The sequence below is a fragment of the Cyprinodon tularosa genome, unplaced genomic scaffold, assembly GCF_016077235.1.
Source record: "Cyprinodon tularosa strain WSP-4 unplaced genomic scaffold, ASM1607723v1 ctg210, whole genome shotgun sequence".
NCBI classification, from domain to species: Eukaryota; Metazoa; Chordata; class Actinopteri; order Cyprinodontiformes; family Cyprinodontidae; genus Cyprinodon; species Cyprinodon tularosa.
The window spans coordinates 497,098-524,634 of record NW_024038779.1 but is presented as its reverse complement, the minus strand read 5'-3'; the positions used below and the strand labels follow the sequence as shown (position 1 = coordinate 524,634).

Below are 27,537 nucleotides of genomic sequence, written 5' to 3'. Positions count from 1 at the left end.
GCAGGAGAATTTCCCCATTGTGGAACAATAAAGGGATTCTCTAATCTATTCTATAAAAGAGAGCGCCTCTCAGGCTAAATAAACTTTACCAAGCAACTTGTTCTACTCCTTAATTTTTAATATAATTAGATGTACTTGCTGTATCATTAAAAACAATAAAGCTGGAATTCCTGATCTTTATTTTAGAGCCTATTTACCTCAGATATTGATAAAAATGTGCAAAACAATTGCGAGAACTAGGGTAAGGCTATTCAGCGGAATTGCATTTAAGTTGACTGCATTTACAGTAAAACATCAAACCCATTCCTTGAAAACACACATTATTACTGGATGTTCCGTTTGCTCTTCCTACGCTGCTCCACGCGCGCCTCCCTCCGGTCTCTCCGCCTCCACTCCGCGCAGCGCGCAGCGCGCAGCAGAGCGCGCATTCTGATGGATTTGCTTCTGACTGACGGAGCTGCTTTTTGTTGCTGTTTTCCAACACAAACACGGATCGCACCGAGTATCCAAAGACTCACTCTAAACCTTCGTGTCGAATCGGTTTGATCAGGGATATTAAAGGAAGCAGCTGGATGAATTCGACTCAAATCAAATGTGAGTATTTCCTTTATTTTTATAACAACATTAAAATATGTGTATTTTTATCACCTAAGTTTTTCATTGACTTTTTGGGACTGAGGTGTAAGTACAATGGTCTTTAAGACTGATAATCATTGTTTATTTTAATTATACTTCTGAATTTAAAATTGACTGTAGTAGCTTTTTTTCATGCCCTCACATGTTGCAAACTCAGCTAAACGGGGCATATATATATATATATATATATATATATATATATATATATATATATATATATATATATATATATATATATATATATATATATATATATATATATATATATATATATATATATATATATATTCTGCAGTACACTGTAGGTTCAAAGCTCCATGCTGGTTGAAATGTGTGGTGCTCCAAACAGCTGGTGAATATCTCTGTGACAGTTCTCTTAGGGGTAGACTCGCTGGAGTCCTATACATCACTGTGTCTAGGGTTGAGCAATAACCATTTTCAAAACTGTTAAGCTTTTCTAGAATATTCAAATCAATTCAATTAACTTATGTACCACCAATTCATAACACATGTCATCTCATGGCAAAAACAGAGACAAATCAACCAGATCATACAGTCCGATCGGTTCAAAGTTTTCTATCTAAGGAAAACCAGCTGATTGCATCTACTCATGACTCAAAAGCAATCCCTCAAACCAAGGATGCTTGTAGCGACAGAGGAGAGGAAAACTCCCCTTTAACTAAAAGAAACCTCCAGTAGAACCAGGCTCAGTGTAAGCGGACATTTGCCCGAGATTGACTAAGTTTCATCCATCCATCTATCTACCTTCTTCCACTTATTCCATCAAGGTCAAGGTGAGGGCGGTGTCTATTTCTTGTAGTCTATGTTCAAGAGGCGGACAGGTCGCTAGTCTGTAACAGGACAACAAAGAGAGACACAACCATGCACACACACACACACTCACACCTAAGGACAATTTAGAAATGACAATAAAACCAACAGTCATGTTTTGGGACTATGGGAGGAAGCTGGAGTACCCTTGGAGAACCAACGCATGCACTTGGCAGTCTGGCTGATCTCACAAGCCGAAACAACTCTGTTTACATTCGATACACATGGCGCATTGCTGATAAGAGGGATTTGGATGAATAACAGCGCAAACAATTAAGCAAACTTATTACACCCTGGCTTCCTTAATATTGCTCTCTATTGTTTACTTTCCTGAATTCTTTCACTCTGTTGATACCATCATGCTGGATTATTGTTGATATTACCAGACACGCAGCAGCGGAGGGGCAGAGGATCCCCAGCTAGCCAGCGAGGGGTTAGACCAAGCTTTTTTTGCCAATGGCAAAAGGCGGCAAATGCTGATTGTTAGCAGGTTGACCCGTGTTTAAAAAACATATGTTAACATGCTATTTTCAGTTGAAAGAGACTTAAACCTATAGCAGCATAACTATAGAGATAGCTCAGTATAACCTGAGCCACTCTAACTATAAGCTTTATAGAAAAAGGAAAGTTTCAAGCCTAGCCTTAAAAGGAGACAGGTTGCCTGTAAAATTCTATTTTAAGTACTCTAGAAATCAAATTTGTACTAGTAAGAACAAGTTATTTTAAGTGGCCATTTTGACATATATTTGCTTGATCGGATATGTATTTCAGATATCTTTAATAGCTTTCTTACTAGTACAAATGACGTCACTTTTCCTTATTTATGTGTATTGGGCCATTACTTTCAGATATCCGAAATGACATTACTCCTACCTAAAATAAACAGTCTCGATGTCTAAAAATGAATTTCAGATCTCTGCAATCTCTACAATTGTTACAGGATACTTTTTTAAAAGTTATAATGATACAATAGGACTGCCGGCCCTTCCTGGGTGTACCCCGCCTCTCGCCCGTAGACAGCTGGACATAGGCACCAGCACCCCTCGCAACCCCGCTTGGGATAAGCGTGAAAGAAAATGGATGGATGGATGGATGATACAATATCATTATAAATCTCTTTAATTGTCATTGAAAATTTTGTATATTCCAGTAGAAACTGTCCTTTGAATTTAAACTATCCTTTTAGGAGTAGATAGGTACTGCTGTGCAGCACCTAGGGAGCATTCTGAGGCTAAGGGACCCAGATTAGCAGTATGTTGGGTTCAACTTCTCCAATCACTAGGCCATTACCACTATTTCTGCTATAGATCCATTTTGCCGCTCACTTTTGCAGGGATCAACAGCAACTAACTCTAAGTCCCACATGGACGTAGCGGTTTTTTATGTTGGGTGCTCTTCCATCAGAACCTGTTATACAACAAAGAGACACATATACTATGAATTTCCAGTAAGGATTAATCGGCATGGCTTACTGCCCAAAAATCTGCGTGTGGGAACATGTTTCAATGCTTGGAATTGAATCAGTAGACCATCTGGGACTGTGAACTAAACACTGCAAACACTTGTTACCAACAGGCAAAAAAAGTTGATGGAATCAGACATTTTAAAGTCTTATTTGAATAAAAAGTAAATAAGTTAAAACTGAACAAAACCCCTGAACACACACATGTACCTGGGATATACAGTAAAATATTAAAAGCTTATCTGCAGATACTGTAAGTCCAATTGTAAAAACACTAGTAAATCTTCACAAAGTAAATTCTATCTGATGAATACTAGTAGTTTGGTGGCTGTGGTTCTCGTTTAAATAATGTGATAATGTTTGCCTGATGTCAACCATTTTAAAATTAAAAAAAAGGGTCTCAAGTGTCTCTGACAATGTTCAATTTTCCAGTGTCAAGTCCTCATCTCCAGTTCTCAAGGGCTAGTGTCCTGCAAATGTATGTATCGCTGCATTTCTCTGCATTGTGCAAGCCAGAGAACAAACTGGCTAGTTTGTTTAGTTTAGAGTATCACAATTTGAAAACACACTCCCTGTTGCTCCTCTGTTAAATGATGAACCGGGATCCTGAAAGGTAGGCAAGTGACCTTTAGAGAGTACGGCTCTACTCAACTTTTATTGCAGCTTTTGAATCCCTAAGGTTGTTTCTCTTAACAACTTTAAATAGTTGAAGCTGAATGTAATGGAGACTGATCGAGAGGGAAAGGCTACAGCATCTCTCCACAGTTCATAAGTCTTCACACACCTAAGCTTAACCTCAGCTGCACCTTCCCTCTCAGCCTGTTTAATCAGTTGGTCAGAGGGCTCTCAGACAGAATTTGTGGAAGAAACGCCTAAGCTGAACAGCTGTCAAAGCAATGGTTTTCTTGGCAGAGCATAGGAAGGCTTATGTAATGGTGGAGCTATGATAGGGAGATGGAATAAGCTGTACCAAATTAGTTTGTTTAGATTGGGCACAGGGGTGCACCACAAATGGAAGTAAGAGATTCTTGAAATAAATATTCATTAGATGGTGGAATTGTGGAGGAAGTATTATGGCAACATCTCAATGTTTTATTCTAATACAGTATTTGTTTTTTTTTTTTAAATCAAAGATGAAAAATAGCCTCAGCAGCTATTTATAATCACATGTTATAAATAGCACTCTTTTTCTATCTTTGTTTCTGTCTCCTTGAACCCCAGTCTGCCTTGGCAGATGGCCGCTCACACTGAGTCTGGTTCTGCTGGAGGTTTCTTCCTGTTAAAAAGGTAGTTTCTCTCTCCATTGTCAATACAAGCATGCTAAGTGTGAGGCATTGCCTTTGAGTCAATGAGTTGATGCAATCAACTGGCTTTCCTTCGATAGAAAAGTTTGTATCAATTTGACTGTATGGCTGAATTGCAAAGTGCCTTAAGAAGACATGTTATTAATAGGCGCTGTACCAGGCGATGTAAATAAATTTAATTGAATGGTCCCTGAGCAACACCCTTATCCCCATGCTGCTCCCTGGGCGCTGCACAATGGCAGCCCACTTCTACCCAAGGGATGGGTTAAATGCAGAGGTAAATTTCTTTGGTGTGAGATCAATAAAGTTCATTTATTATTATTAAACGCCAAACAACATGGATACATAAATAATTGGATGATCAATATCTTCTGATGAACATATACAGCACTTACTTTTTTATCTATAAATTTAATTTGATAGCTGGGAAAAATATCACATTATATAGTAATGATATAGCAATATTGTCATAATATCATATTGACACCCGAGTATCATGACAGGTATCGTATCGCAACATTCCTATTGTCTACCCTAAAGCATTTTGTACTGAGTATGTATCAGATAGTTCCTGACTTTGGGAAATTGTACGCAATCTGTCATATGAACATTTTATATTATTTCTATGAACTACCCACAAACATCTTTAATAAAAAAGACAATATACCACATATTGATCCCCCCTCTGAAATCCATGTACCGGTTTATAAATCCCCACTGAGGTCAGCAAATAACTGCCCACACGCAAGCTTCCTAAAGTCCAGCCATCTTCACAGATTAGAGTCAACATAAAGCTTTAATGTCTAACATGTGCACATCTCTATTAAAAAAGTTTAAAAAGCTATTGTGGGCTTGATTTCTTATCACCTTTGCCCTTTTTCTCAAGTGGCACTGTCTCCATACCAGTAATCTGTTTTAATTTCATAAAATAGACATAGATTAGTGTTTATTAGCGATGCAAATTATTACACATTCTGGTGTGTCATTGCCTAAAACTGCAGACCAGCTAGACACCAAAACTACAAATCATCAAATCCTAATTAAAAGTCAGCTAATAAAGGTCTGTTATTGTTTTTCTTGGTGGCTCATAGGTGTAACAGGTGAGGGTTGACTTTTACTCCTTCATTTCATCTTGGTCTGTTTAGAAAAAAGATGGCAATGCCAAAAATACATCTAAATCCAACTTTTAAGGGTTTTGTAAAAGAGGCTGAATTGCACTACAAAGAAAAACAATTTGTTTTTCTTCTAAATAATATTGCAGACAGGAAGTTCCTTGGAATGATTTGGGATTAATTTTCTGGGATACATCTCTCAGATTTTATAAGAATTTATTCGGCTAAATAGGAGTCAAAACCTAAACAATGGACATAAAGTATGATATATAACCTTAGAAAATTATTTATCAAAAAACTTCAGAGGATAATAAATTGATATTCAATAGTTTGGATGGTGGGTATAAAGTTCTCTTAATTGGCTTGGAATAGGACTAGGTTCAGACATAATTGCACCCCACCCACCAAAAATGAGGATTAGTGGTAAAAGGACAAACTGACCCTTAGCTACTTGGGATCTAAGAGGTTTACCTTGACCATGTCACAGAGGTACTGAGGCACATTTGGATGAACTGTTCCTCTAAACACATTACAGGTTTATGTATCATACAAACTTTAAAGGTTAAAAAGATAAACACTTATGGACTGTAATTGCATGTATGATTAACTCACACAGAATTATTTTAGAGGTGCTGCTTTTATAGCATAGATGCAGAGATGAGTCATCTGTGCAGAGAAATATTGTATGTTTTTTCAAGCAGTGCTTTAAGTGAAGCATTCTTTGCTCCAAATACCCACCTATTAGATTGCTGGAAAAGAAAAGGTATTTAGTAGGAACCAAAGCTGTTCTGTTGCTTTCAATGAACCTAAAAAGTTAAACATCTTTAAGCTCTCAAGAGTAAACAGATATGTGGCTTGCCTCTACATGCCTTGGGGTGACGGTTACATTTACAACATTGTGCCACTCTACTTCAGCTGAGATACAGCTCAAGACAAAAGGGAAGAACTAACCTCTATTCAAGAAAATAGTGCAAACGTTTTTTTTCAATGGGATAAAATAATAAATAAGGGATAATCGCTTATTATGAGCTTTCCTTCATATAAAGCTCAAGGGGATACCTTTGTTGTTATTATGGCAGCTTCAAAGACCTCTGTTTCGATTTGAAAAGAGGCGCGCATGAGACAAAATTAGTTCAGGCACATTCCTTAGACACAAAGTGAACAATTTGTACAGTTCTCATGAAATTTCCATTTGTTAAAGTGCAGCAGTGATCAAATGTTAACATTGTGGGAGAAAAAAAAACATGTTGCAAAAAACACATTGATATGGTTGGTTTGATGCAGCTTCTGTGACATTATTTAGAGGTTTTTCAACATTTAGCTGTCTGACGGCGGTGGGGAAGAAGCTGTTTCGGAATCTGCTGGACCTGCATTGATCTGAATGATCTTCTCTGTAGTTCAATTCAATTTCAATTCAGTTTATTTATATAGCGCCAAATTCACAACACATGTCATCTCAAGGCACTTTACAGTTCAACCAGATCATACAGTCAAATTGATACAAAGTTTTCTATCTAAGGAAAACCAGTTGATTGCATTGACTCATTGACTCAAATACAATCCCCCACACTAAGCATGCTTGTAGCGACAGTGGAGAGGAAAAACTCCCTTTTAACAGGAAGAAACCTCCAGCAGAACCAGGCTCAGTGTGAGCGGCCATCTGCCGAGGCCGACTGGGGTTCAAGGAGACAGAAGCAGAGATACAAAAAGCAGCTGTAAAAGGCGGCCCCGTCCAGGAAACACACAGCCAGGCAGACAAGCTCCAAGGCAGCTCCCACGCCAGAGGACGAAGAGAGCACATCCACTCAGTCACGGTCAGAGAAACAGGACCACACTGGAAAACAGGCCGCTCTCCAACATCTATAAACAAGGGTGTTGATAGAAGCAGCACAGCTGATGTTTCTTTCCAGGATGACGTCACAGCCAAACAGGAACAGACGAGGCAAGGCTACTCTGAGGAAAAGCAGAGAGAGCAGAAGGTTAGAGATTGAACTAACAGATTCTGCAGAATAGGAGAACAGAGAGAGAATGAAGCAGAATGATGAAATGGGGGTCCCTATGTCCTCCAAAAGTCTAAGCCTATAGCAGCATAACTATAGAGATAGCTCAGGATAACCTGAGCCACCCTAACTATAAGCTTTATCAAAAAGGAAAGTTTTAAGCCTAGCCTTAAAAGTAGACAGGGTGTCTGCCTCACGGACTAAAACTGGTAGTTGGTTCCACAGGAGAGGAGCCTGATAACTAAAAGATCTGCCTCCCATTCTACTTTTAGAAATTCTAGGAACCACTAGTAAACCTGCAGATTGAGAGCGAAGTGCTCTGTTAGGAACATAAGGAACAATCAGATCTCTGATATAAGATGGAGCTTGGCCATTTAAGGCTTTATATGTGAGAAGGAGGATTTTAAATTCTATTCTTGATTTAACAGGAAGCCAATGAAGAGAAGCCAGGATAGGCGAGATATGATCTCTCTTTTTAATTTTCATTAGAACTCTGGCTGCAGCATTTTGGATCAGCTGAAGGCTTTTAACTACAGTTTGTGGACTTCCTGATAGTAAAAAATTACAATAGTCCAGCCTTGAAGTAACAAATGCATGGACTAGTTTCTCAGCATCACCCCTGGACAGGATATTTCTAATTTTTGCAATGTTCCTCAGATGAAAGAAGGAAATTCTAGAAACCTCTTTGATATGGGATTTAAATGACAGGTCCTGATCAAAAATAACACCAAGATTTTTTACTTTATTATCTGAAATCAGTTTAATCCCATCCAAATGAAGTGACTGGCTAATCAGTTTCTTTTTCAGAGACTCTGGTCCAAAGACTATAACTTCTGTGTTGTCTGCATTCAGAAGCAGAAAGTTAAGAGTCATCCAGGTTTTTATGTCTTCAAGACATGCCTGTAATCTATGTAATGGGTTAGCTTCATCTGGATTTATAGACAGATATAGCTGGGTATCATCAGCATAACAGTGGAAATTAATCCCATGCTGTCTAATAATTCTACCAATTGGGAGCATGTATAAAGTAAAGAGAATTGGTCCTAGCACTGATCCCTGTGGTACTCCACAGGTAACCTTTGAGCGTGTTGAAGATCTATCATTAACATGAACAAACTGAATTCGATCAGATAGATAAGATTTAAACCAGTCTAGTGCTGTTCCTTTAATTCCAACAAAATATTCAAGTCTTTCTAAAAGAATATTATGGTCAACTGTATCAAATGCAGCACTAAGATCCAACAGGACGAGCACAGATACAAGTCCATTATCTGAGGCCATGAGAATATCATTAGTGACTTTCACCAGAGCTGTTTCAGTGCTATGATGAGCTCTAAAGCCAGACTGAAACTCTTCAAAAAGTTCATTATGGTGGAAGTGATCGCAAACTTGTTTGGCAACTACTTTCTCAAGAATTTTGGATAAGAAAGGAAGATTGGATATAGGTCTATAATTGACCAAGTCATCTGGGTCAAGAGACGGTTTCTTAAGCAGAGGTTTAATTACAGCAACCTTAAAAGCTTTAGGTACATATCCCTGTAACAGAGATAGATTAATCACATCTAAAATGGAGGAGGAGATCAAAGGGAATACCTCCTTAAATAACCTGGTTGGAACTGGATCTAACATACAAGTTGAAGGCTTAGATGAAGACAATAATTTTGCTAATTCAGAGAGTTCAACTGGATCAAAGCAGTCTAAACCCGGTTCAGATTCCATGACTACCTCAGGTACAATCGCGGACAGAGGAGTGCTTATGATCTTATTTTTAATAAGATCAATCTTATTTATAAAGAATCCCATAAAATCATTGCTGCTAAGAGCAGGTGGAATGGACGGTTCAACAGAGCTATGGCTCTGGGTGAGTTTGGCAACTGTATTAAAAAGAAATCTAGGATTATTCTTATTCTCCTCTATTAATGAGGAGAAGTATGCTGCTCTTGCTTTACAAAGGGTCCTCTTATACAGCAGTAAACCATTTTTCCAGACTAGGAAGGACTCTCGCAGGCCTGTGGAGCGATATTTTCTCTCCAGTTTCCTAGCATTTTGCTTCAAAGTACGCAGCTCTGTAGTTCTCACTACTCTCCTGACCTTTTTCCAATCTGTGGTGCTGCAGCCCCCACACCATACAGTCAGACAGCTGGTCAGAACGCTCTCTATGGTGCTTCTGTAGAAGTTGGTGAGAATAGGTGGGTGTAGGTGGGCTCTGTTCATCCTCTGCAGGATGTATATGCACTCTTGTGCCCTTTTGACGAGTGAGGTGGTGTTTCCAGTCCAGCTGAGGTTGTCTGTGATGTGCACCCCCAGGAATTTGGTGCTGCTGACCACCTCTACAGCTGAGGTGTTGATGAGCAGTGGAGCGTGGCTAGGCCAATTTTTCCTGAAGTCAACGATGACCTCCTTTGTTTTATCCACATTCAGGATCAGATTGTTGCCTCTGTACAAGTCCATCACCTGCTCCACCTCCTCTCTGTAGTCCTGGTCGTTGTTATCTCTGATGAGGCCCGTATGCAAACTTCACGATGTGTTTCATGGTGAATCTGGGGTACCTGGGAACACAGTCATGTGTCATCAGGGTGAACAGCAGGGGGCTCAGGACGCAGCCCTGAGGGGAGCCTGTGCTCAGAGTGATGACATCAGAGGTGTTCTGTCTGACCCGGACTGACTGAGGTCTGTTGGTGAGGAAGTCTAGCAGCCAATTGCAGAGGGGTGTGTTGAATCCCAGCTGTTCCAGTGTTCCCATCAGATGCTGTGGGATGATGGTGTTTAAACCTGAACTGAAGTCCAGGACAGCATCCGCATGTGGGTGTTCTTCTCCTGTCATACAGTGATAAGTGCTGTGTTTAAAAAATGTTTTTGATAGGGATGCCTCATCATCTACACAAGTATACATTTTATTTTATGAGGTACAGACAAGTTTGGTCTTGAATTGTTAATAGAACATATTTCCTTCCCCATGTTTATGGGACTATTAATTTTTAATAAGCCAATAGCTTTATGAATTTCTTCTGTTGCAATCTTGGCAATAATAATTTTATAATCTTGATATGTAATTGTGGTAAGAAATGCATACCACAATTAGACAAAAATAATTGCATTTACATTCATCCAGCTGTGTAACAGGATATACAAAGACATTCATAAAACTCTCCAAAACTATTATTATGTCTTTAAATTAATGTGCAAATTATTTTTGTGGTTGGTCCCTGAATTCAAAATGCTTTTTTCTCATGATTATGAAAGCCCTTGAAATATTGCTGCATAGTATCTGCTTCAGTTTATATTTTAATGCATATATTTTCTTGTATTTTTCTAATCAGGGTTTCTGTGCATTTCCAGGTTCCAAAATATGCAGAATCTGCTTTTCTAGATTTTTCTGTTCTGCTTTCTTTATTTGTTTTGAAAAGCTTAAAAAGATGTTAAGCAACCTCTGACATGCTTTAAATGCTTCCCGAAATAAATCTGGTAAGATTTTAGTAGTATTGTTTATATATCAAGGAACAGTTAAGTCTATTTATTTACATAGGCAAGGCAAGACATGGCAAGTTTATTTGTTTAGTACAATTCACTACATGGATAATTCAAAGGGCTTTACATGAGTTAGATAATAAAATAGAAGACAAATACAAGCAGAATAGAAGCAAATAAATATAAAAAAAAACATGTGTAAAACAAATAAAACAATTGGACTACAACTCTAAAGTAATAAGACCTCAGTTAGCAGTTTACCTTCAACAGTCAAATGCAGTTCTAAACAAATAGGTTTTAACTTTGACTTGAATGATCTCAGGCTTTTAGCACTTTGACAGTCGTCTGGGAGTATTTTCCAGACAAGTGGAACATAGGAACTAAATGCTGCTTCTCCATGTTAAGTTCTAGTTCTGGGTGAACAGAGAAGGCTTGAACTAGAAGACATGAGTGATCTGGAAGGTTGATGCACTGAAAACAAATATGTTATCTACTGAGGTGCTGTTCCATTCATAGACTAACCGAATGATTTTAAAGTCTATACTCTGAGCTACAAGGAGCCAGGGCAAAAACTTCAGAACCAAGCTGATGTGCGTTACTATCTTAATTATAGTGAGAACATGGGAAGCTGGGTTTTGGATCAGCTGCAGCTGTCTGATGGACTTTTGAGGCAAACTTATGAAGCCACTGTTGCAGTAATCAATTCTACTAAAATAAATGCATCAATTGTTTTTTCTAGATCCTGCTTGGATATCAGTCCTTTAATCCTGGAAATGTTCTTCAGATGATAAAAGGCTGACTTAGTAACTTTCTTTATGTGGCTCTTAAGGTTCAGGTCTGAGTCCATCATGACATCAAGATTTCGGCCACACTCATCAGTTTCTAGCTGTAGTAGCTAAAGCTGTGAGCTAACCCTGGATCACTCCTCCTTTGGTCCAAAGACTATTACCTTTGTTGTTGTTTAGATTTTGGATTCTTCAGTTATGCTGGGTCAAACGTCCAGGTCTTTCTAATGTATTTCATCTCAAGGTTGCTAATAGAAAGAGAGTAGGTTACCTGGAAAAAGGTGTGAAATAATATTATGATGTATAACATGGTATATGTTTCAAAGCATTCTTCCATCCTTCCTTATTCTTCCATCAGTTCTTGAATAAGTGCAAGTTTACTGTATGTGCAGTAGAGTTAAAAAAAAATTCCTTTTCCATTAATTACAAAATCAGCATGCATCACAAATATTTATATTTACAACATAACTTTTGATACTACGTTTTTCAATAATGTTTTCCTGGTAGGGATTTCAAAAAGTTTAGATGTAAAACTATATTAAGATCACCTTCAGTTATTAAACTAGCATAGGACTTTCAGAGATCAAGTTAAGAATTTTTTTAAAGAATTCTCGATCATAATACCTTACTACACTTGAAGTTTATCTGAGGACTCATGTGTCTGAGGACACATTTTTAATTAATATACCCACCCCTTTTGTGTTTAAATATAGATATATATATCTAAATAATCCATCCACATAGGTGTGAGCATCTATTTTAAAATGATGCTGAAAACTTGATAAAAATTACAAAAAACAGAAAAAAACTTCAGAAAAGGGCAAACCCTCTTTTCTTTCAACTATATTTGTTTTTTTTATGTTTTAGATCTGTACATAATTATGGCATGTGTTCCAGTACTCAGCCCTAATGAAAGAGGAAAGCATGTTGGTTCAGATGGAGAGCTAAATAAAGATATGTTTTTCTATTAAGCAGCAATGACTTCTCATCTGCTTATTGTTTAAATTGTGAACAAATATGTCTTATGAAGGCAGTGCCTTGGCAAATCTTATCACTCATTTAATTTTGTTGTTTTAGATTGTAGAATAGCCAGATAAGGCTTAGAGCTATAATTTTGATTTTTTTTCTTCAAAATTATCTTAGTTACACAAACAAAACAGAATATAGTGACAGCAGAGCAACCAAATTTTATCATTTAGACATTAAGACATTATGAGAATGAAGAATTCACTATAAGGCTGATGTGTTTCACTGTGCGAAACAACAGCAAGTATATATATAAATATATACAGTACAGACGTATAGGTGCAGACATAAACTCTTACAGTCATCTGAGGAATCACAAACTTTGTACTAAAGCATTTTAAATATGTATGTTGTAACTATAGCAGCTCATCCGCCCTAAACCAGAGCTCTTACTTTACAAAGAGGCACCACAGACTATTCAATACATTCACTTTATCTTACATAGAACCAAAGAGAAAATTTAGAAGGGGAAGAAGAGGAAAATTTCTCTATGATTAATAGGCGGGGCTGGTAGCAGGGACTGGACCAGAAAATACAAAGTGAAAAGATCAAAACTACGTATATGCCCCTTTAGCCATTTCCCTGACTATATGGTTCTGTTTGGATAGTCCAGGGTGGCATGAAGGGGAATGAGTAGAACATGTTCGGGTGGGGTAGCTTGAGGAGTATGGTTGGATAGGGTTACAGCACTGAGACATAGGTGGTGTGAGTATATGTGGTCATGAGGTGCAGGAGAATCCAATGAGAACTCATGTGGATCAGCCTGCCAATGTACTGACCACCAGAGAGGGTTTCCTTCAGGGCAGGTCCTGCGGATGGGAATGGAATCCCCTGGAATTTTAATCTAATCTGATGCAGCTGCTACCAGCTGTTTCTTCCTTATATTCACTTTAGTAATGTAGTCATCAGAGTTGAACTATTTTTGCACCTTCTGTAAACATCTGCAAAAATCTAAAATTCCTGGCTTCTGTCACACATTGGGGAAATTGGCCTTAAGCTTTGCTCCTTTGCTTTCTCTGTATTTATCACCTTGTTTTGCAATTGATTGTCCTTTACCAATGTCCCCTTTTGGGGTTTTTATCTTTTTGTTATCCTCAAACAATTTTTAATTCACCATCATCTTGACAAAGGCACTATCCATTAGGTTCGTAAATAATTGTACAATAGACTGCACCAACCTTTCTGTCTCCCAAAGGGCAATGCCATGTTTGTTTAAGGAAGTTTTGAAACATTCTGCCTCACGATCACCCTAGCCACTCAAAATGCATGTGTGCTACTACTACAATGTTTAAACAACTTCTCTGATACCGCCGTAATGCCTTAGGAGGGTCACTAATAAATTTCGCAGAACTAAAGCAGCTGGCTTTTTAAAGATAAACTCTGTACAGCAACTTATGTTAGAAACTACTGCAGATTGAAAACTGTGTGTGAAATATGACCAAAGATAATGTTTAAAAGAACATGCCCACCCAGAATGACACAAGATCATCCCTATGTATTTAGACCTTCTCAACACTTTACGCTCATGTAATTTTTCGTTTACAAGGTATGCTGAGCCAAATGACATATGGCTATAACAAAAACATTTGCATGCTTGTATATAAACGAACTCACACAGGTGCAAATTCTACATTGACATCATATCTGTGCTCCAGATGTCAATGTGTACTGCTACTGCAGTTATAGTTTATTATAACTTTTTGCCAAGCATGTACCCTTTTTGTTTAGACTGCACTTTTGTGCGTTACTAGCCAGTCAGTTCAATAGGCTACCCTAATATTTTTTTCTTTGTAGAGAGTGAAAAGAGAAGGAAGCTGTAGTCCAGCACAGAGAAATGGATTAAGGCAATTTCCTGAGCTGTTTTTGCTCTCAGGGCAGTTTGAGATTTCCTGTCAAAGAAACAGGAAGTGTTGTTGCTGTCTTTCTTTCATATTACTCGGACTTCTGATATTTTGTCCACATGGTAAAAAGGTTTTATTACTACCTTTGTTTTCTCATCTATCTTTGTTTGACCAGCCTTTTTTTCCTTTAGTGGCAAGCTTCCATAACACAGTGTACTGCAACAGATCAAGATGTGCTTACACTGTTATAAACATAAAGACATGATTTAAACATATTTCAAATGTTTTTATGTACTGTATGTGTGCAGGTGTGTGTGTGTGTACCTGTCTAGCACTCAGAGTGAGGACTGTTTTTCCAATTTCACCATCAAATTGAGGACCAGTTGTTGCAAAGTGAGGACATTTTGTCCTCACAACCTATTTTGCTAATGGTTCGATTTAAGGCTACAGTAATGTGTCAATTACCGTATTTTCGCGACTATAAGGCGCATATAAACGTCTTTTTTTTCCCTCAAAATGTGTGGCGCGCCCCATAGTGCGGTGCGCCCTATGTGTGTTGTTACTGCGGACGTTGTTGAGACCGCCATGAGAACGTTAAAGGGGGAAGTGTGGGCGTGGATTGGCTGCCATGCAAATGGACAGAAACTGCCGCCTATGGTGATTTTTAAGAGAAAGACTTTGCCTAAAGAGACTTTTCCAGCTGGAGTCGTTATTAACCCTGTAATGCTAAATGTATCATATTTGATACATACGGTTTCTGAAATATTTTGCGTCTGACACCTTTTGCATAATTTAATGGTAAAAACTTTGCTCAAAATCCTATTGTACACAATCAGATATACCTGATAACAGAGGGCAGAAGACTACACAAAAAATAATCTTGACTTATCGCATAGTAATAAATTCTTAATATCAAAAATGTATTTCTGTTTTTTCTTTTTACATATTTTGTTAAAAGGCCAAATAAGGACTTCAAACCAAAAAAAAGTAATTTTCTGTTTTGTTTTATTCTTGAATCGGGCTTTAAAGGGTTAAGGCAAATAAAAATGGGCTGGATGGATGAGGAGATGATGAAAGAGTGGCTGAGGGAGGTGTATGTAAGGAGACCAGGTGGTTTTTTCCACGCATCACCATCGCTGTTAATCTGTCACTCCGTGCGTGCCCATCTCACAGCCGATGTGAAAAAACAAGGTGAAACAAATGAATGCTGTGCTTGCTGTTATTCCGGGAGGTCTTACAAAGGAACTTCAACTGCTCGACATTGGTGTGAACTGGCCGTTCAAAGTAAGGCTGCGAGCAGCGTGGTAGCGACTGATGACCGATGGAGACCACAGTTTCACGACAAGTGGAAGGCAGCGCCGGGCAAGTTACGCCACCGTTTGCGGATGGATTGTAGATGCTTGGACTAACGTGTCTGCTGGCACTGTTGTTCGAGCTTTTGCAAAAGCCGGCATTATTTCTGAGGAGCCGCCCGGCACGGAAAGTGACTCTGACATTGAAGAAGGGGAAATTGGCATGTCTGATTCAGCGCAGCTGTTTAATTCAGAAACAGAGGATGATGACTTCGATTGGTTTGATTAATACTTTGTAATAAATACATGAGTAAAGCACAAACATACTCAGTTTTGCTCCCGCTCTATTTTTAAATACGCAGTAGAGGTATTTAAACGTAGTAGAGGATGTGTACCAGTATATAAAACCCGCGCCTTATAATCCGGTACGCCTTATGTGTGTGTTAAATACAGTAATGACACACATAACTGAGACGCGCCTTTTAGTACGGTGCGCCTTATGGTCGTGAAAATACGGTAGGTTAGGGTTAAGGTGAGGTATGCATGGGTAATGGTTAGGTTAAGGGTTAGTTTTAGGTTTAGGTCATAGAAAGGGTTGAAAATTACTGAAAATCAATGGAAGTCAATCGGAGTCAACACATGGTCCTCACTACATATAGCAGAATGCGTGTGTGCGTGTGTTTGTGTGTGTCTGCGCAGAGTGCTGGCTCCATTACCTCTGAAGATCCTGCTATAATAGGAAGCTCTGCACATTCACACCAGAGCTTATTTTTCCATTACAGAAGCAAAATTAAGTCATGCAAAAGCAAATTTTAGTGTATACCTATAGGACATTTATTCAGTTTATTGTAGATCTTGAGCTTTCCATTTTGTCAGAGCCAGCCCTCTTCCCCCTGTTAATGCATGTTCCAGTGAGCACCTTTTGGGCCCTAATCCAGAAGCATGACCAGGTACTTCTTGCAAGGTTTCTGATAGAAGAGTGAAAAGAAATAACAGAAGAGTTGTCCAAGAGCCAAAGACCACTTGTGGGGATTTTCAGAAAGACCTGGAATTAGAGGGTACAATTGTTTTAAAGAAAACAATATGTAATGCACTCAATCACCATGGCCTTTATGCACACTCACCATGCAACACTCCATTGCTGAAGAAAAAGCATGTTGAAGCCTGTTTAAAATTTGATGCACAACATTTAGACAGGCCTGTGAAATACTGGGAGAAGAAGGAGTGGAGAAAATTGAACTCTTGGATCCCATAATACACATCATGTTTAGAGGTCAAATAGCACTGCACATCACCCCAAAAACACCATACCAACAGTGAAGTTTGGAGTTGGGAACATCATAGTGTGGGGATGTTTTTTAGCATATGGTACTGCAAACTTCAAACAATTGAAGGAAGGATGAATGGAAAAATCTACAGAGACATTCTTGATAAAAATCTGCTGCCATCTACCAGGATGATGAAGATGAAACATGGGGGGGCATTTCAGCAAGTCAATGACCCCAAACACACAGCCAAGGAAACTGTCAATTGGTTTCAGAGAAAGAAAATAAAGCTGCTAGAATGGCCCAGCCAATCACCTAACTGAGTTCATAGAGGAGACCCATGAAACCTTCAAGATTTGAAGACTGTTTGTATGGAAGAATGTGCCAAAATCACACCTGAGCAATGTATGCGACTCATTTCTCCGTACAGGAGACGTCTTGATGCTGGCATTGCCAACAATGTCTTTTCTACAAAGTGTTAAATACATTTCAGTTAGTGTGTTCAATACTTCTTCCCTGTGCCATTCCACATTATTACACATAACTTAATTACGGGATATATTATAATCTAAATGGTGAGAAGTGCGTGCTCAAAAAATGTATATTATAATGTATAAATACCAAATTTAGACATTCTTTTTATAAAACCTTGACCTTAAAATTATAATTGTATGTCCCCAAATGAAGACACGCCATAGGTTTTGATAACACAGTGTATGTAGTTTGGTATTAGATTTAACTATAATTATGTCGTTCGAAGTCTTACCACTGATTAATGCTTGGCAGGTACTGTACAACCATCTCTATTAGGCAGCTGATCTTTATATAGCAGGCCACACACATTCTGAAGGTAAAGTTAAACTGTTTAAGGATGGCTTCTGTTATAGAAATGTATGGTTTAAATTCCAATGCTAATGCATGGGGCTAAAATTAAAACTTTATAACAGTTAGAAAAACATTTTTCTCCCTGTTTGTGGAGAAGGTCATTGTAATACCTTTAGGCAGCCAAAGTTGTTTTTATTTTTAAAGTCATGTGTTGAACAAGTGTTTCTGTTTTACAGGAGGCTTCCGCTGGCATCTGACCTAAAAAAATGAAGACGAAGGAGGATGTGGATGTTAACACAAGACCTTGCAGGGAAGCATTACCTTTCTGATAAAACGATTGCCTGCCCTCTATTTCCACATGCCTGCTCTGCTTTATTGTCAGTATGTCTCTAAAAGACAACAAACATGGGAACAACACACACAAGGACCACAGTCACAGCCTCCACAACTTGCCACTAACTGACAACTTTGGGAAAAGATCTATTAGGACATTTCTGGACTTCAGGCACGCAAACACACCAGAAAATCTTGACATCAAGGGCTTCCCACTGTTGTGTTTAATCAACCTGACGTGCATCTCGAAAGTCAAGGTCGTTAGTTTCCTTGTGTGTCTGTCACTGTTTTTCCTCATCACGGCTTCATACACACTGATGTTGGACAGAAAAGGAGATTTGCTATTTACCTTCCCCCATCCTGTCAGACCCCAGTTTATCACGACCAGCACAACAACAGCTCAGGTTTCTCATGACAAGAATTTAATAAACGTAAAAATGCTGGTAGAGATGATTAACTCCATTGAGCAGAGCACATCCAGGAAGGTACCCAATGAAAAAGATATCATCAACACAGATCCACATGTAAGTCTAAGTAACTTTTTATACACCTCAGCTAACTAAATAACTTTGAAACTGTTATAGGAGCAGCTGTACAGAGCCTTGTAAATGTATTCTTGAATCTTTTTGCCAAAAAGCATCCAAGGACCTTTACATAGTTTTCGGTGTTATATCAACCAACCATAGTGCATATAGTAGTACATAGTTGTGAGGGTAAAGAAAATGGATGCTTTGTTTTCAAAAATTCAAAGAAAACGTGGCATTGATTGGATTTAAAGTGTCAAGATCAGATACTTCTAAGGTGTTTTCGCTACCAGTTTTGTGACTCTAGAGAGTAAAATATTTGCCCTTTCCTCTTGTCAAAATAGATGAGGCTTGGTCACATTGGATGGAGAGTCTGAGTCTGTAAGGCTGAAGTCATGCCACAGACTATGAAATGGGTTTACAATACAATTTGAACAAGGGATAAATATTGAGTTCTATGTCTTTTTTAGGATGATTGTCCAACTGAAACTGACCAGCTTCTCAACCTGTTATGGACAAAGACCGCTCTAATGCTTGATGCTGGAGATGCTGTGTTAGTTTTACATCAGGCATAGTTTTTTCTTCAGAGTAAAAATAATAATTATAGACCCTTCTAAACTGAGAATTTATTCAGACAGTTTTGCTATCTTATGGTAAACAAAAAATAATTCTGTTTATGGATTTCTTTTCACCTCCTTTATAAAGGGAAGATTTATGGTTAAAGAGCTTCTTACCTAAGCTGTCTCACCTATGCCTCTCCTTTTGCATGAGAATGAGCCTACTGACTCCTCTGCTAAATGGTCTCCCTTTTCACGAAAATATTTGAAAGGTTTAGAGGGTTTTAATTGTTTTGCAGGGCAATTTACCCAGCACTGAGTAGACTACAACAGAAATAAACAACTTAGAAAACAACTTCGCATTGGAATAATCCCAATAGTAAATGCTTCTTTGGTGAAGCTTTTAATGGCCTGTTTTTGCAAGCGACATACTCTCTCTAAGTATTGCTTTAGGCCTACCTGTAATAACCTCTGGTATGATATGCTAATGCAGTTCTGCTCATTATAGCCTCATTACAGGTTTCCATGTACAACCCACACTATTGCAGTGTTTCTAGAGAAACCAACGGCAGAGGTTGCAACATGTGTGAGTCATTAAGTTAAACACCAGTCAGTGTTATATGTCAGACATGAATCAAAGACTAAAACAGTCATACAAAGAGTGCCAAGTAGGCAATGATTCATCATGGCTAAAGCTACAGAATCCTGTAATATAACCGCTAATTATAAATGACTGATGTTTTCATACTTTTAGTCATGGTTATCAAAACCTAAGCCAACAGGTATTAAGATAGGGCATTTAAGAAAATGTTAGGTGTGACAGTGCTACCAAAAATAATACCTCCCATTAGGATATAATAGTCTTAAAAAAAAGCCTTTAGTTGGGTTTACATTCTGCAATGCATTTGTAATGTTTTTATTTTCTTTAGTTCTTTTCAGTGATTCCTCGAAGTTTCCTGCCCAACATCAAGAGCCCATGCTGGTATGAGGAATACTCTGGCGAAACTGGCATGGACCCATACAAGAACAACCACTTCAGTCTACGCTCAAAAAGTTTCAAGAATGTGTGTAACCACATGAGAGACCGATTCCATCAGAACTTATGCAACATAGACGGGAAACTTTTTCGACTGCGCTGTTTGCCCTACTTTTACATTATAGGTCAGCCAAAGTGTGGCACAACAGACCTGTTTCACAGACTCTTGATGCTACCAGAGGTGAAATATAACACCATTAAGGAGCCACATTGGTGGACCAGGAGACGCTTTGGTAAGGCTAAAAGGATCTAGATCTGAAAGTGTGATGGTTTCAATGAAAGATGCATCCAACAAACTATCCAACAAGAGAGTTGTTTGAAAGTGAAGTGAAGCTAAACTCTGAGTGTAGCCAGACATTAATATGTAAAAGCATAACATGGAAAGAATTTCAAAAGAAAAACGTGTAGTACTCATTTGTTGTTTGTAATCTTTGATGTTGAGTGGGTCCAAACCTAGGATGGAGTTTTATATGGAATCTTTACATTATGAGATAAAATCGTAACATGACAATAAAGTTACAATAGAACACATTAGGTTAATGTCAAAAAAGTGCTCCTTTAAATTTAAAAAAAAGAAAATATCTTAGCCCTAATTTAAATACTTGGCCCAGGCTACCGTTTGGATGAGCTTGGTTGATAACAATGTCAAAGCTTGTGTCTCATTTAACTTTTTGTCTCTTCCAACTTTACACTTATTTTATTATGACTTTATTTTTGTACTATTATAACAATTTATGTGGTGTTACAACTGTTTTTGAATGAATTGCAGGGTAGGATATATTTTACTTACATATTTACAGTCTGCTTTTTAATTCGGGAGGGGATCCATGGAAGCTTTGCACATGCATTACTCATTTTCAGTGGGGAAGCAGGGCTGCTGTGTCTGACTGCCCGTTAGTGTTTTGGTGGAAAAATGGTCTTGCTCATTCATTAATTGTTAAAGACATTCAACTCAGAGCAGTTGGTGCTTCCACTTGGTCACCAAATCCCCCAACAACTCAGGAAAAATGTTGCTAGAGTTCTCTTTAGTTGCTTTTAGAAAATATTCTCTGTAGGGGTCTGTAAAGCCAAAGATTATAGTGACAAATTCACTAAGTTGGTAACGGTGATCAAAAATGGCAACACCACCCTATCACTTAACTACAGGATCTGACCAGAAGATGACACTTCTCTTTAGACTTTAATGTCCACAAATCATGACAGAATATTTTGGTACAAAGATTGATGTTTAAAGAGGAATTGTAGTGGACCAGCCAAGAGCCCATCAAGGAAAGTGGGGAAATTTTGAACGGCTACTACTATACTGTAGCTGGCCTTCGTATTTCCTATGTTTTATTTGATTAATTATTGTTAGCATTAGTATTTTTTTTTGGGACCTTGAATTTGCCACCACATCACCGCCCTACAGCTTCACAACTGCGCTGTCCACAGGGATCACCTGTTTAAAGTGATGTTGGTAACTAACGGACCAATGAGCAAGCACTGTGTGGGGACAGGGCTAATAGGAGTTGTAATGTCGCTGTTGGTGTTTTCAGGGAAATATGCAGAGTCAGTTTTCTGCTACCCGGACTTTTGGACATAGGCGAATAGTCTCAATTTTAGTCTCATAAGTCCTTGTTCCACCTGGCTGCTGTGTTTCCTTGTGGCAGACTTAAATCCGGACTTCTTACGGCATTTTTTAACAGTAGTTTTGGCTTTACCATCCTGCTGTAGAGGCCAGAACTTGTTCAACGGAGAACTTGCAGTACTTTTGTTGACAGATTCTGACTTGACCTATGAATGTCTGCAACTCCTTTAAAGTTACCATGGGCCTCTTGGCTGCTTCTTTGATGAATACTCCCCCTGGCCTGCATGTCAGTTTAAGTGGAATGGCATGTGTTACATTTTCCATTTCCAGATAGTAGCTTAAACAACTCTCCATATAATCTTTAGAAGTTAGGATTTTTTTGAGAGCACAACTTCATCTTTAACTTTCCTGTTCTTCATGATGCTGTTTATGTTATTCTGTCACATAAATCCTAAATGTTAAAATTATTGACTGTAAAGTTTGAAGATGTAGAAAATGTTTGAAGACTCCAAAAGACACTTTTATCCTCGGATGCTAATACAGGCTTTACTTGTCCTTTACTAGTTCTCATCTTTTACTCTTAAATAATAAATCAGTTTCGCTAACCAAACCGCTACCAGTGAATTCATAATTCTGTGTTTATATACACTTATGTTGTACATTTAACTTAAGTGAAAAATTGGGTTAAACTACTTTATTTGCAAAAAGACAATATTTTAAGATATACAATAAAATAAAGTTTGGGATGTTTATTTAAAACATTTAATGGCAAGAAAGGGTTTGATGAGTGTATAATAAAGGCAATTTTAAATTTTCCCCTGTAGGTTATATCCGTTTCAAAAAAGGCTTCCAGGAGCGTTTTCCGATAGCAGATTACCTGGATTTGTTTGATCTGGCAGCCATGAACATCCAAGAAGCCATCTGTGGAAATTCATCTGGAGAGCACCCTTCACTTCAGATTATAACAGGTGAACATGTTTGTGTTTGCATGTGTTGTCACAATGGGATATACGTGGGAGTACATTAGCTGAAAGTGTTAATGGAACGAATGGTGTTCGGAAATTATCTTTAGGAAAATTACATTATGGGATGCTATGGTACTTAAAAACAATCTCACTCTGACAGCGGCAGTCTATTATTTAAAAACAATATTTGAAGATATTAAAATCTATCTGTTTTTTTTTATTTTTTTCGCCACTTTATTTATTTTTTTATTACATTCATATGATTGAGTTAAGTATTGAAATTTTTCTAGCAAGTTTTCTGTGGTTATTCAAACAGGAAAACAGGCGCTTTTTCAGGTTGCACATGTCATTTCAGATTCCATGAAGCAACTTTTTCTACTGTTGAAATTAAACATTAAAAGAACACTGAGCATCAAACTCAAAAGCCAACTCCAAAAAGTTGGGTTTCCTGCAAATCACAACAAAATCATGAATGTTAGAACTTTTACCAGTTTAAATGAAATTTATGCGAAAATTCAATCTGGAATTCTTATTCACACCTAAATCACCTGCTGATGTCCCACGTTCAAGCTCCAGCCAAATCAATGTTGGAACCGCACCTTTTCTGAAGCCAATCGTCTTTCCAGATCCCCTTCATTTATCTTCTGGCCCAGCTTACCTTCTGCTCACCAGCGAACTCTAATCCACCTCCGGCACATCTCCTCCCTCATTCTCGGGCTATTCTCAGTCCCAATCATCCTCGTGCTCATTTTCTTATTCTTTTCCTTGGTTACTCATCGAAGCAAATGTTGAGTCGCATCAACATTTTCTTATGGGGGCCTGAGCGCCAAATAACTTATTTCATTGATGTCAATAAAACCTTTCTAATTGGAGCTCATCTCTGTGTGAATCTCTCCAGGTTGAAATACCTAAAACATCAAGATAAGTACTGTCTTTTTACTGAGTAATAACTACCTTGGTTTTCTGAACTGACTAAAATCCTTGGTTCCTACATTTAAAACTTTTCCCCATAATTTTTCCAAGCTGAGCATAGTTTTTAGCCCATAAAAGGAAGTCTTTTGTTATTGTATTCTTTTTTACAAAAAAAAAATCAAACTTAACTAAATCAGATTGTACTGAGATGTTTTGGATCTCTTCTTTATTTTCTTTAGATGTTCTTGCCCCCTGCTATCTTTTTGTTTCCTTTAATGTTTTTTTTTTATTTTTTGTTTTTTTACTTCAAATAGAGGAAACTGCGAGGATAATTACATTCCTCAACTGGGTTCATATATACTAAACTATAAAGTGAGGTATAAAAATAAAAGCTAGATAAGGATATATTCCAGTGTCATAACAGATGTCACAAAATTATCATTCTATGACTATCTTTAAAAAAAAAAAAAAAAAAAACATTTAAAAAGGTTTTTTTTTTGTTAATGCAGCTAAAGCCAGTTGTGTGATTCCCTGAATCACTTTCTATTTTGTTCTATACCTATAACTGGAATGTTTTAATTCTTAAACCCTTGCTTTACCTATCCATTTGTGTTAAACTGACAAGTTATTGGTGTTTTGCTGAAATATCTTTAAAATCTGCTGTTATTTTAAGCCCTCTTTGATGTTAAATACAGGAGATGCCAGTGCATCCACTATGTGGGATAATCAAGCCTGGAGCTATCTCCATGGAAACGTGAAGCAGATAGAACCTCACTTTCTGGCTCAGGACTTCATTCATTCCGTTCAACCTGGTGCCAAGATCATCATTATGCTCAGGGATCCAGTCGAGAGGTAAAAACTAGAACTTTTTTCTGCTAAGTATAGTTGTTGTAAAACAGGAATGAGCATTTTCCTTTTTTAACTGCTTCTAAATCCAGGATAATTTAATGTCTAACTTTTTTTGAAATCTATCGTTTTCTGTTTTCAGGCTGTACTCTGATTATTTGTACTTTACCTTGGCCAACAAGTCTGCAGAGGATTTTCATCAGAAGGTTGTTGATTCTGTCCAGTTGTTTCAGTCCTGTCTCTCTGAGAGGTCCCTACGATCATGTGTCTACAACACCAGCCTTTTTAACACCATGCCGGTAAGCTATATGCTAGCATCACTCAATAAAATTCCCCTCTTTCAAATCTATATTTGCTTTTGTTGAAGCTTGTTTTAAAATAATTTTTTATTTCAATGCATGTTTCTCTCAGCCTCCTGAATTGACCTCAAATCACAAGAAAATTGCAAATACAAAATATATTTCAGCTCAAATTCCTTCATACTATAATTATCTCTTGTTAGAGTATAATTGTACACAGTAGATGTTGCAGTGTTAAAGTTACACTCAAGAGTACATATGGTCCCACTCTTAATTAGTGTGAAACCAAATGTACTCTCTAAGTGTTACTTAAACACTGCAACATTTACTCTATAATTTTGAAATATGTTTTAGGGAACTGTAAATGTCCAATATCCAGTCATTCACTCTTTTAAGGTGGTATGATAATGACGTAGCCATAGCTACACTGGGATAAACTGACAGAAGCAGGATTGCAATAAGATTGTACCAAGGTAGAGTGTCTTACCCAACAACACAGTAGCTGAGACAGACGGAACAGCGACTCAAACCAGCAATCTTTCAGAGCAATCTCAGAGGATAAACTGCTTCCTCCTGAGCCTTCACCCTGTAAGGAAGTAATCTTTGCCTGTAAAGGAGAAATACTTTTGACTTAATGTTTTAACATGACGCTTGGTCTCCATTGGTCTCAAATAGTGAGTGACAATCAACTTTCTGGAACACTGTTTCCATTTTAAAGCAAATATAAGTTCTCTTGAGGTCATATAATTGGTTTCAAGCCTCTAAAAAATATACACTCAACATAAAATCATGCATTTATAGTATATAAGTATTCATTTTGATAGTAAGCTACAGATCTTACTTTTTTTTTTGATATTCTAGTGACCTCTGGGGGAGTAAGTGTGTCACAGCATCTGGACTGAGGCCCTATTATTTCATTTATCAATACTTGTAAGGAAAAAGGAAATATCAATTATATGAAAACAAAGACACCAATGGCTTTGATATTTTAAATTTTGTTTCCACCAAACGTTTTTTTTTGTTTTCTTTTTTCTTTCTTACTGTATTCAATTTTATCATTTTAAATTCACTAAACCTACTGTCTCTCAAGGATTTTGATTTTGAATGTAAAAGAATGTTAAAAAATGAATTTGTAATAAATCTAAATTTGTCTCTGAGAAAATACCTTTTATGTATTTACGATGTTTCTGCTCACAGGTGAGAGTGACTCTGGGAATGTACTTTGTCTTTATTTTGGACTGGCTGACAGTTTTCCAAAAAGAGCAGATTCTAGTTCTTCGACTTGAGGACTATGCAGCTAACCTTAGAAGGACAATCAGAAAAGTTTTTGATTTTCTCAGTGTGGGTATGTACCATGTATCCACAAGTTCTAGGAAATTTTGCATTTCCTTGGCTGTACATCACTCACAAAGTGTCTTCCACTTTCCCTGTAGGTCCTCTATCAGAGCAAGTGGAAGCAGCACTGACCAAACGTCCCATGTCCAACACGCGTCGGGCAAAAGACAGGAGCCTTGGTCCTATGCTTCCAGCCACCAGAAACCTCCTCAGTCAGTTTTACCAACCCTTTAACATTAAACTGGCCAGCATATTAAATGAAAAGGCTTTCATCTGGACTTAAAAATAATACCTTTGCAGCAGAAATGTGATAAAAAATACCGTTAAAAATGTAGTTAATGTACATTTTCAGAACTAATGCATATGGTTCTGGAGGGCGGGCCACTTTATGTAAGTTCAATAAAGAACCAAGCACCCTGTTATTTTACAAAGTGCATCCTCAGAGTCCATGGAAGTCTCTAGCCCAAGCTCAGTCCTCGAGAGTTACCATCAGGCAACTTTTAAATGCAACTCTTCTACACAGCTGAATCAAATGGCTCGTTAACAGGCCTCTGCAGAGCTGACTGGGCCCCATCTGAATACCTCAGGTTTAGCTAGTAGCTCCTGCTCCTAACTCCTATCCCTTCACCTTCTGCAAGGTCACAGTAAGAACTCTGTCCAGAGTAGGAAAGGAGCTGTGCTGAATCCAGACAGCCTTACAGACATCATTATGCAGTGGACACAATGTCACTTGAGAAACTGGGAAAACGATTGTTACAAAAAACAAAATATACACAAATATAGTGAACCGGTGAGCCTCTTCTTTACAAAACCCAAGACAGATGTGTAACACACAGTATATGTCACAAAATATATTTTTATTAAACTCTGTGAGGGAGGGGCTGTGCCTATACATCCTGTCATGCAAAGGATTGTGACAAACTGTATAGTTCCTAGCGGCGCCAGGGAACATCATACGTCCCTTTGCCAATTGGTTTTGTGCTAGGAATCATACTTCTTCCTAATTAACTGCAAGTACTATTTGGATAGCACTTATGGCATTCCCAGACAACCTTCTGCCGTGACTAAAGTGTTCTTACTGATTTAAAGTATTCAGATTGAACCATGTTGTAGGAGTTATGCTGTTAGATTCGGGTGCGTTAAAAAAGAGATACATCTAAATGATAAATTAAAGTAGTTCTTGAAGAACTGGGAGTCCTGAAAGCAAAGCCTAAATGTTGTTCATCTAATTTTAAACTGAAATAAGTTTAGTGTATTGTCATGGATTGTTTTAAACATATATGTTGTACAAATAAAGCAAATTTTATTCTTGTTTA

General features: G+C 37.8%; 1 protein-coding gene across 1 annotated transcript; it reads left to right on the top strand.

Annotated features, from left to right (window-relative positions):
• Window positions 1-411: 411 nt before the first annotated feature.
• LOC119783729 (carbohydrate sulfotransferase 15-like) lies at window positions 412-27,537 on the top strand. The gene is made up of 8 exons (XM_038285372.1): window positions 412-594; window positions 18,084-18,704; window positions 20,191-20,530; window positions 22,689-22,832; window positions 24,437-24,593; window positions 24,730-24,886; window positions 26,084-26,231; window positions 26,320-27,537. The coding sequence occupies exons 2-8, from the start codon at window positions 18,231-18,233 to the stop codon at window positions 26,502-26,504; spliced, it is 1,605 nt and encodes a 534-aa protein (XP_038141300.1). The 5' UTR covers window positions 412-594; window positions 18,084-18,230; the 3' UTR covers window positions 26,505-27,537.

What these genes read in the sequence shown, in the direction of transcription:
- LOC119783729 (XM_038285372.1), top strand. Translation starts at nt 18,231, where the DNA reads ATGTCTCTAAAAGACAACAAACATGGGAACAACACACACAAGGACCAC. An exon ending in GTGGACCAGGAGACGCTTTG is followed by an intron (nt 20,531 to 22,688) that starts GTAAGGCTAAAA and finishes TTTCCCCTGTAG; the next exon opens with GTTATATCCGTTTCAAAAAA. An exon ending in TTTTGATTTTCTCAGTGTGG is followed by an intron (nt 26,232 to 26,319) that starts GTATGTACCATG and finishes CTTTCCCTGTAG; the next exon opens with GTCCTCTATCAGAGCAAGTG.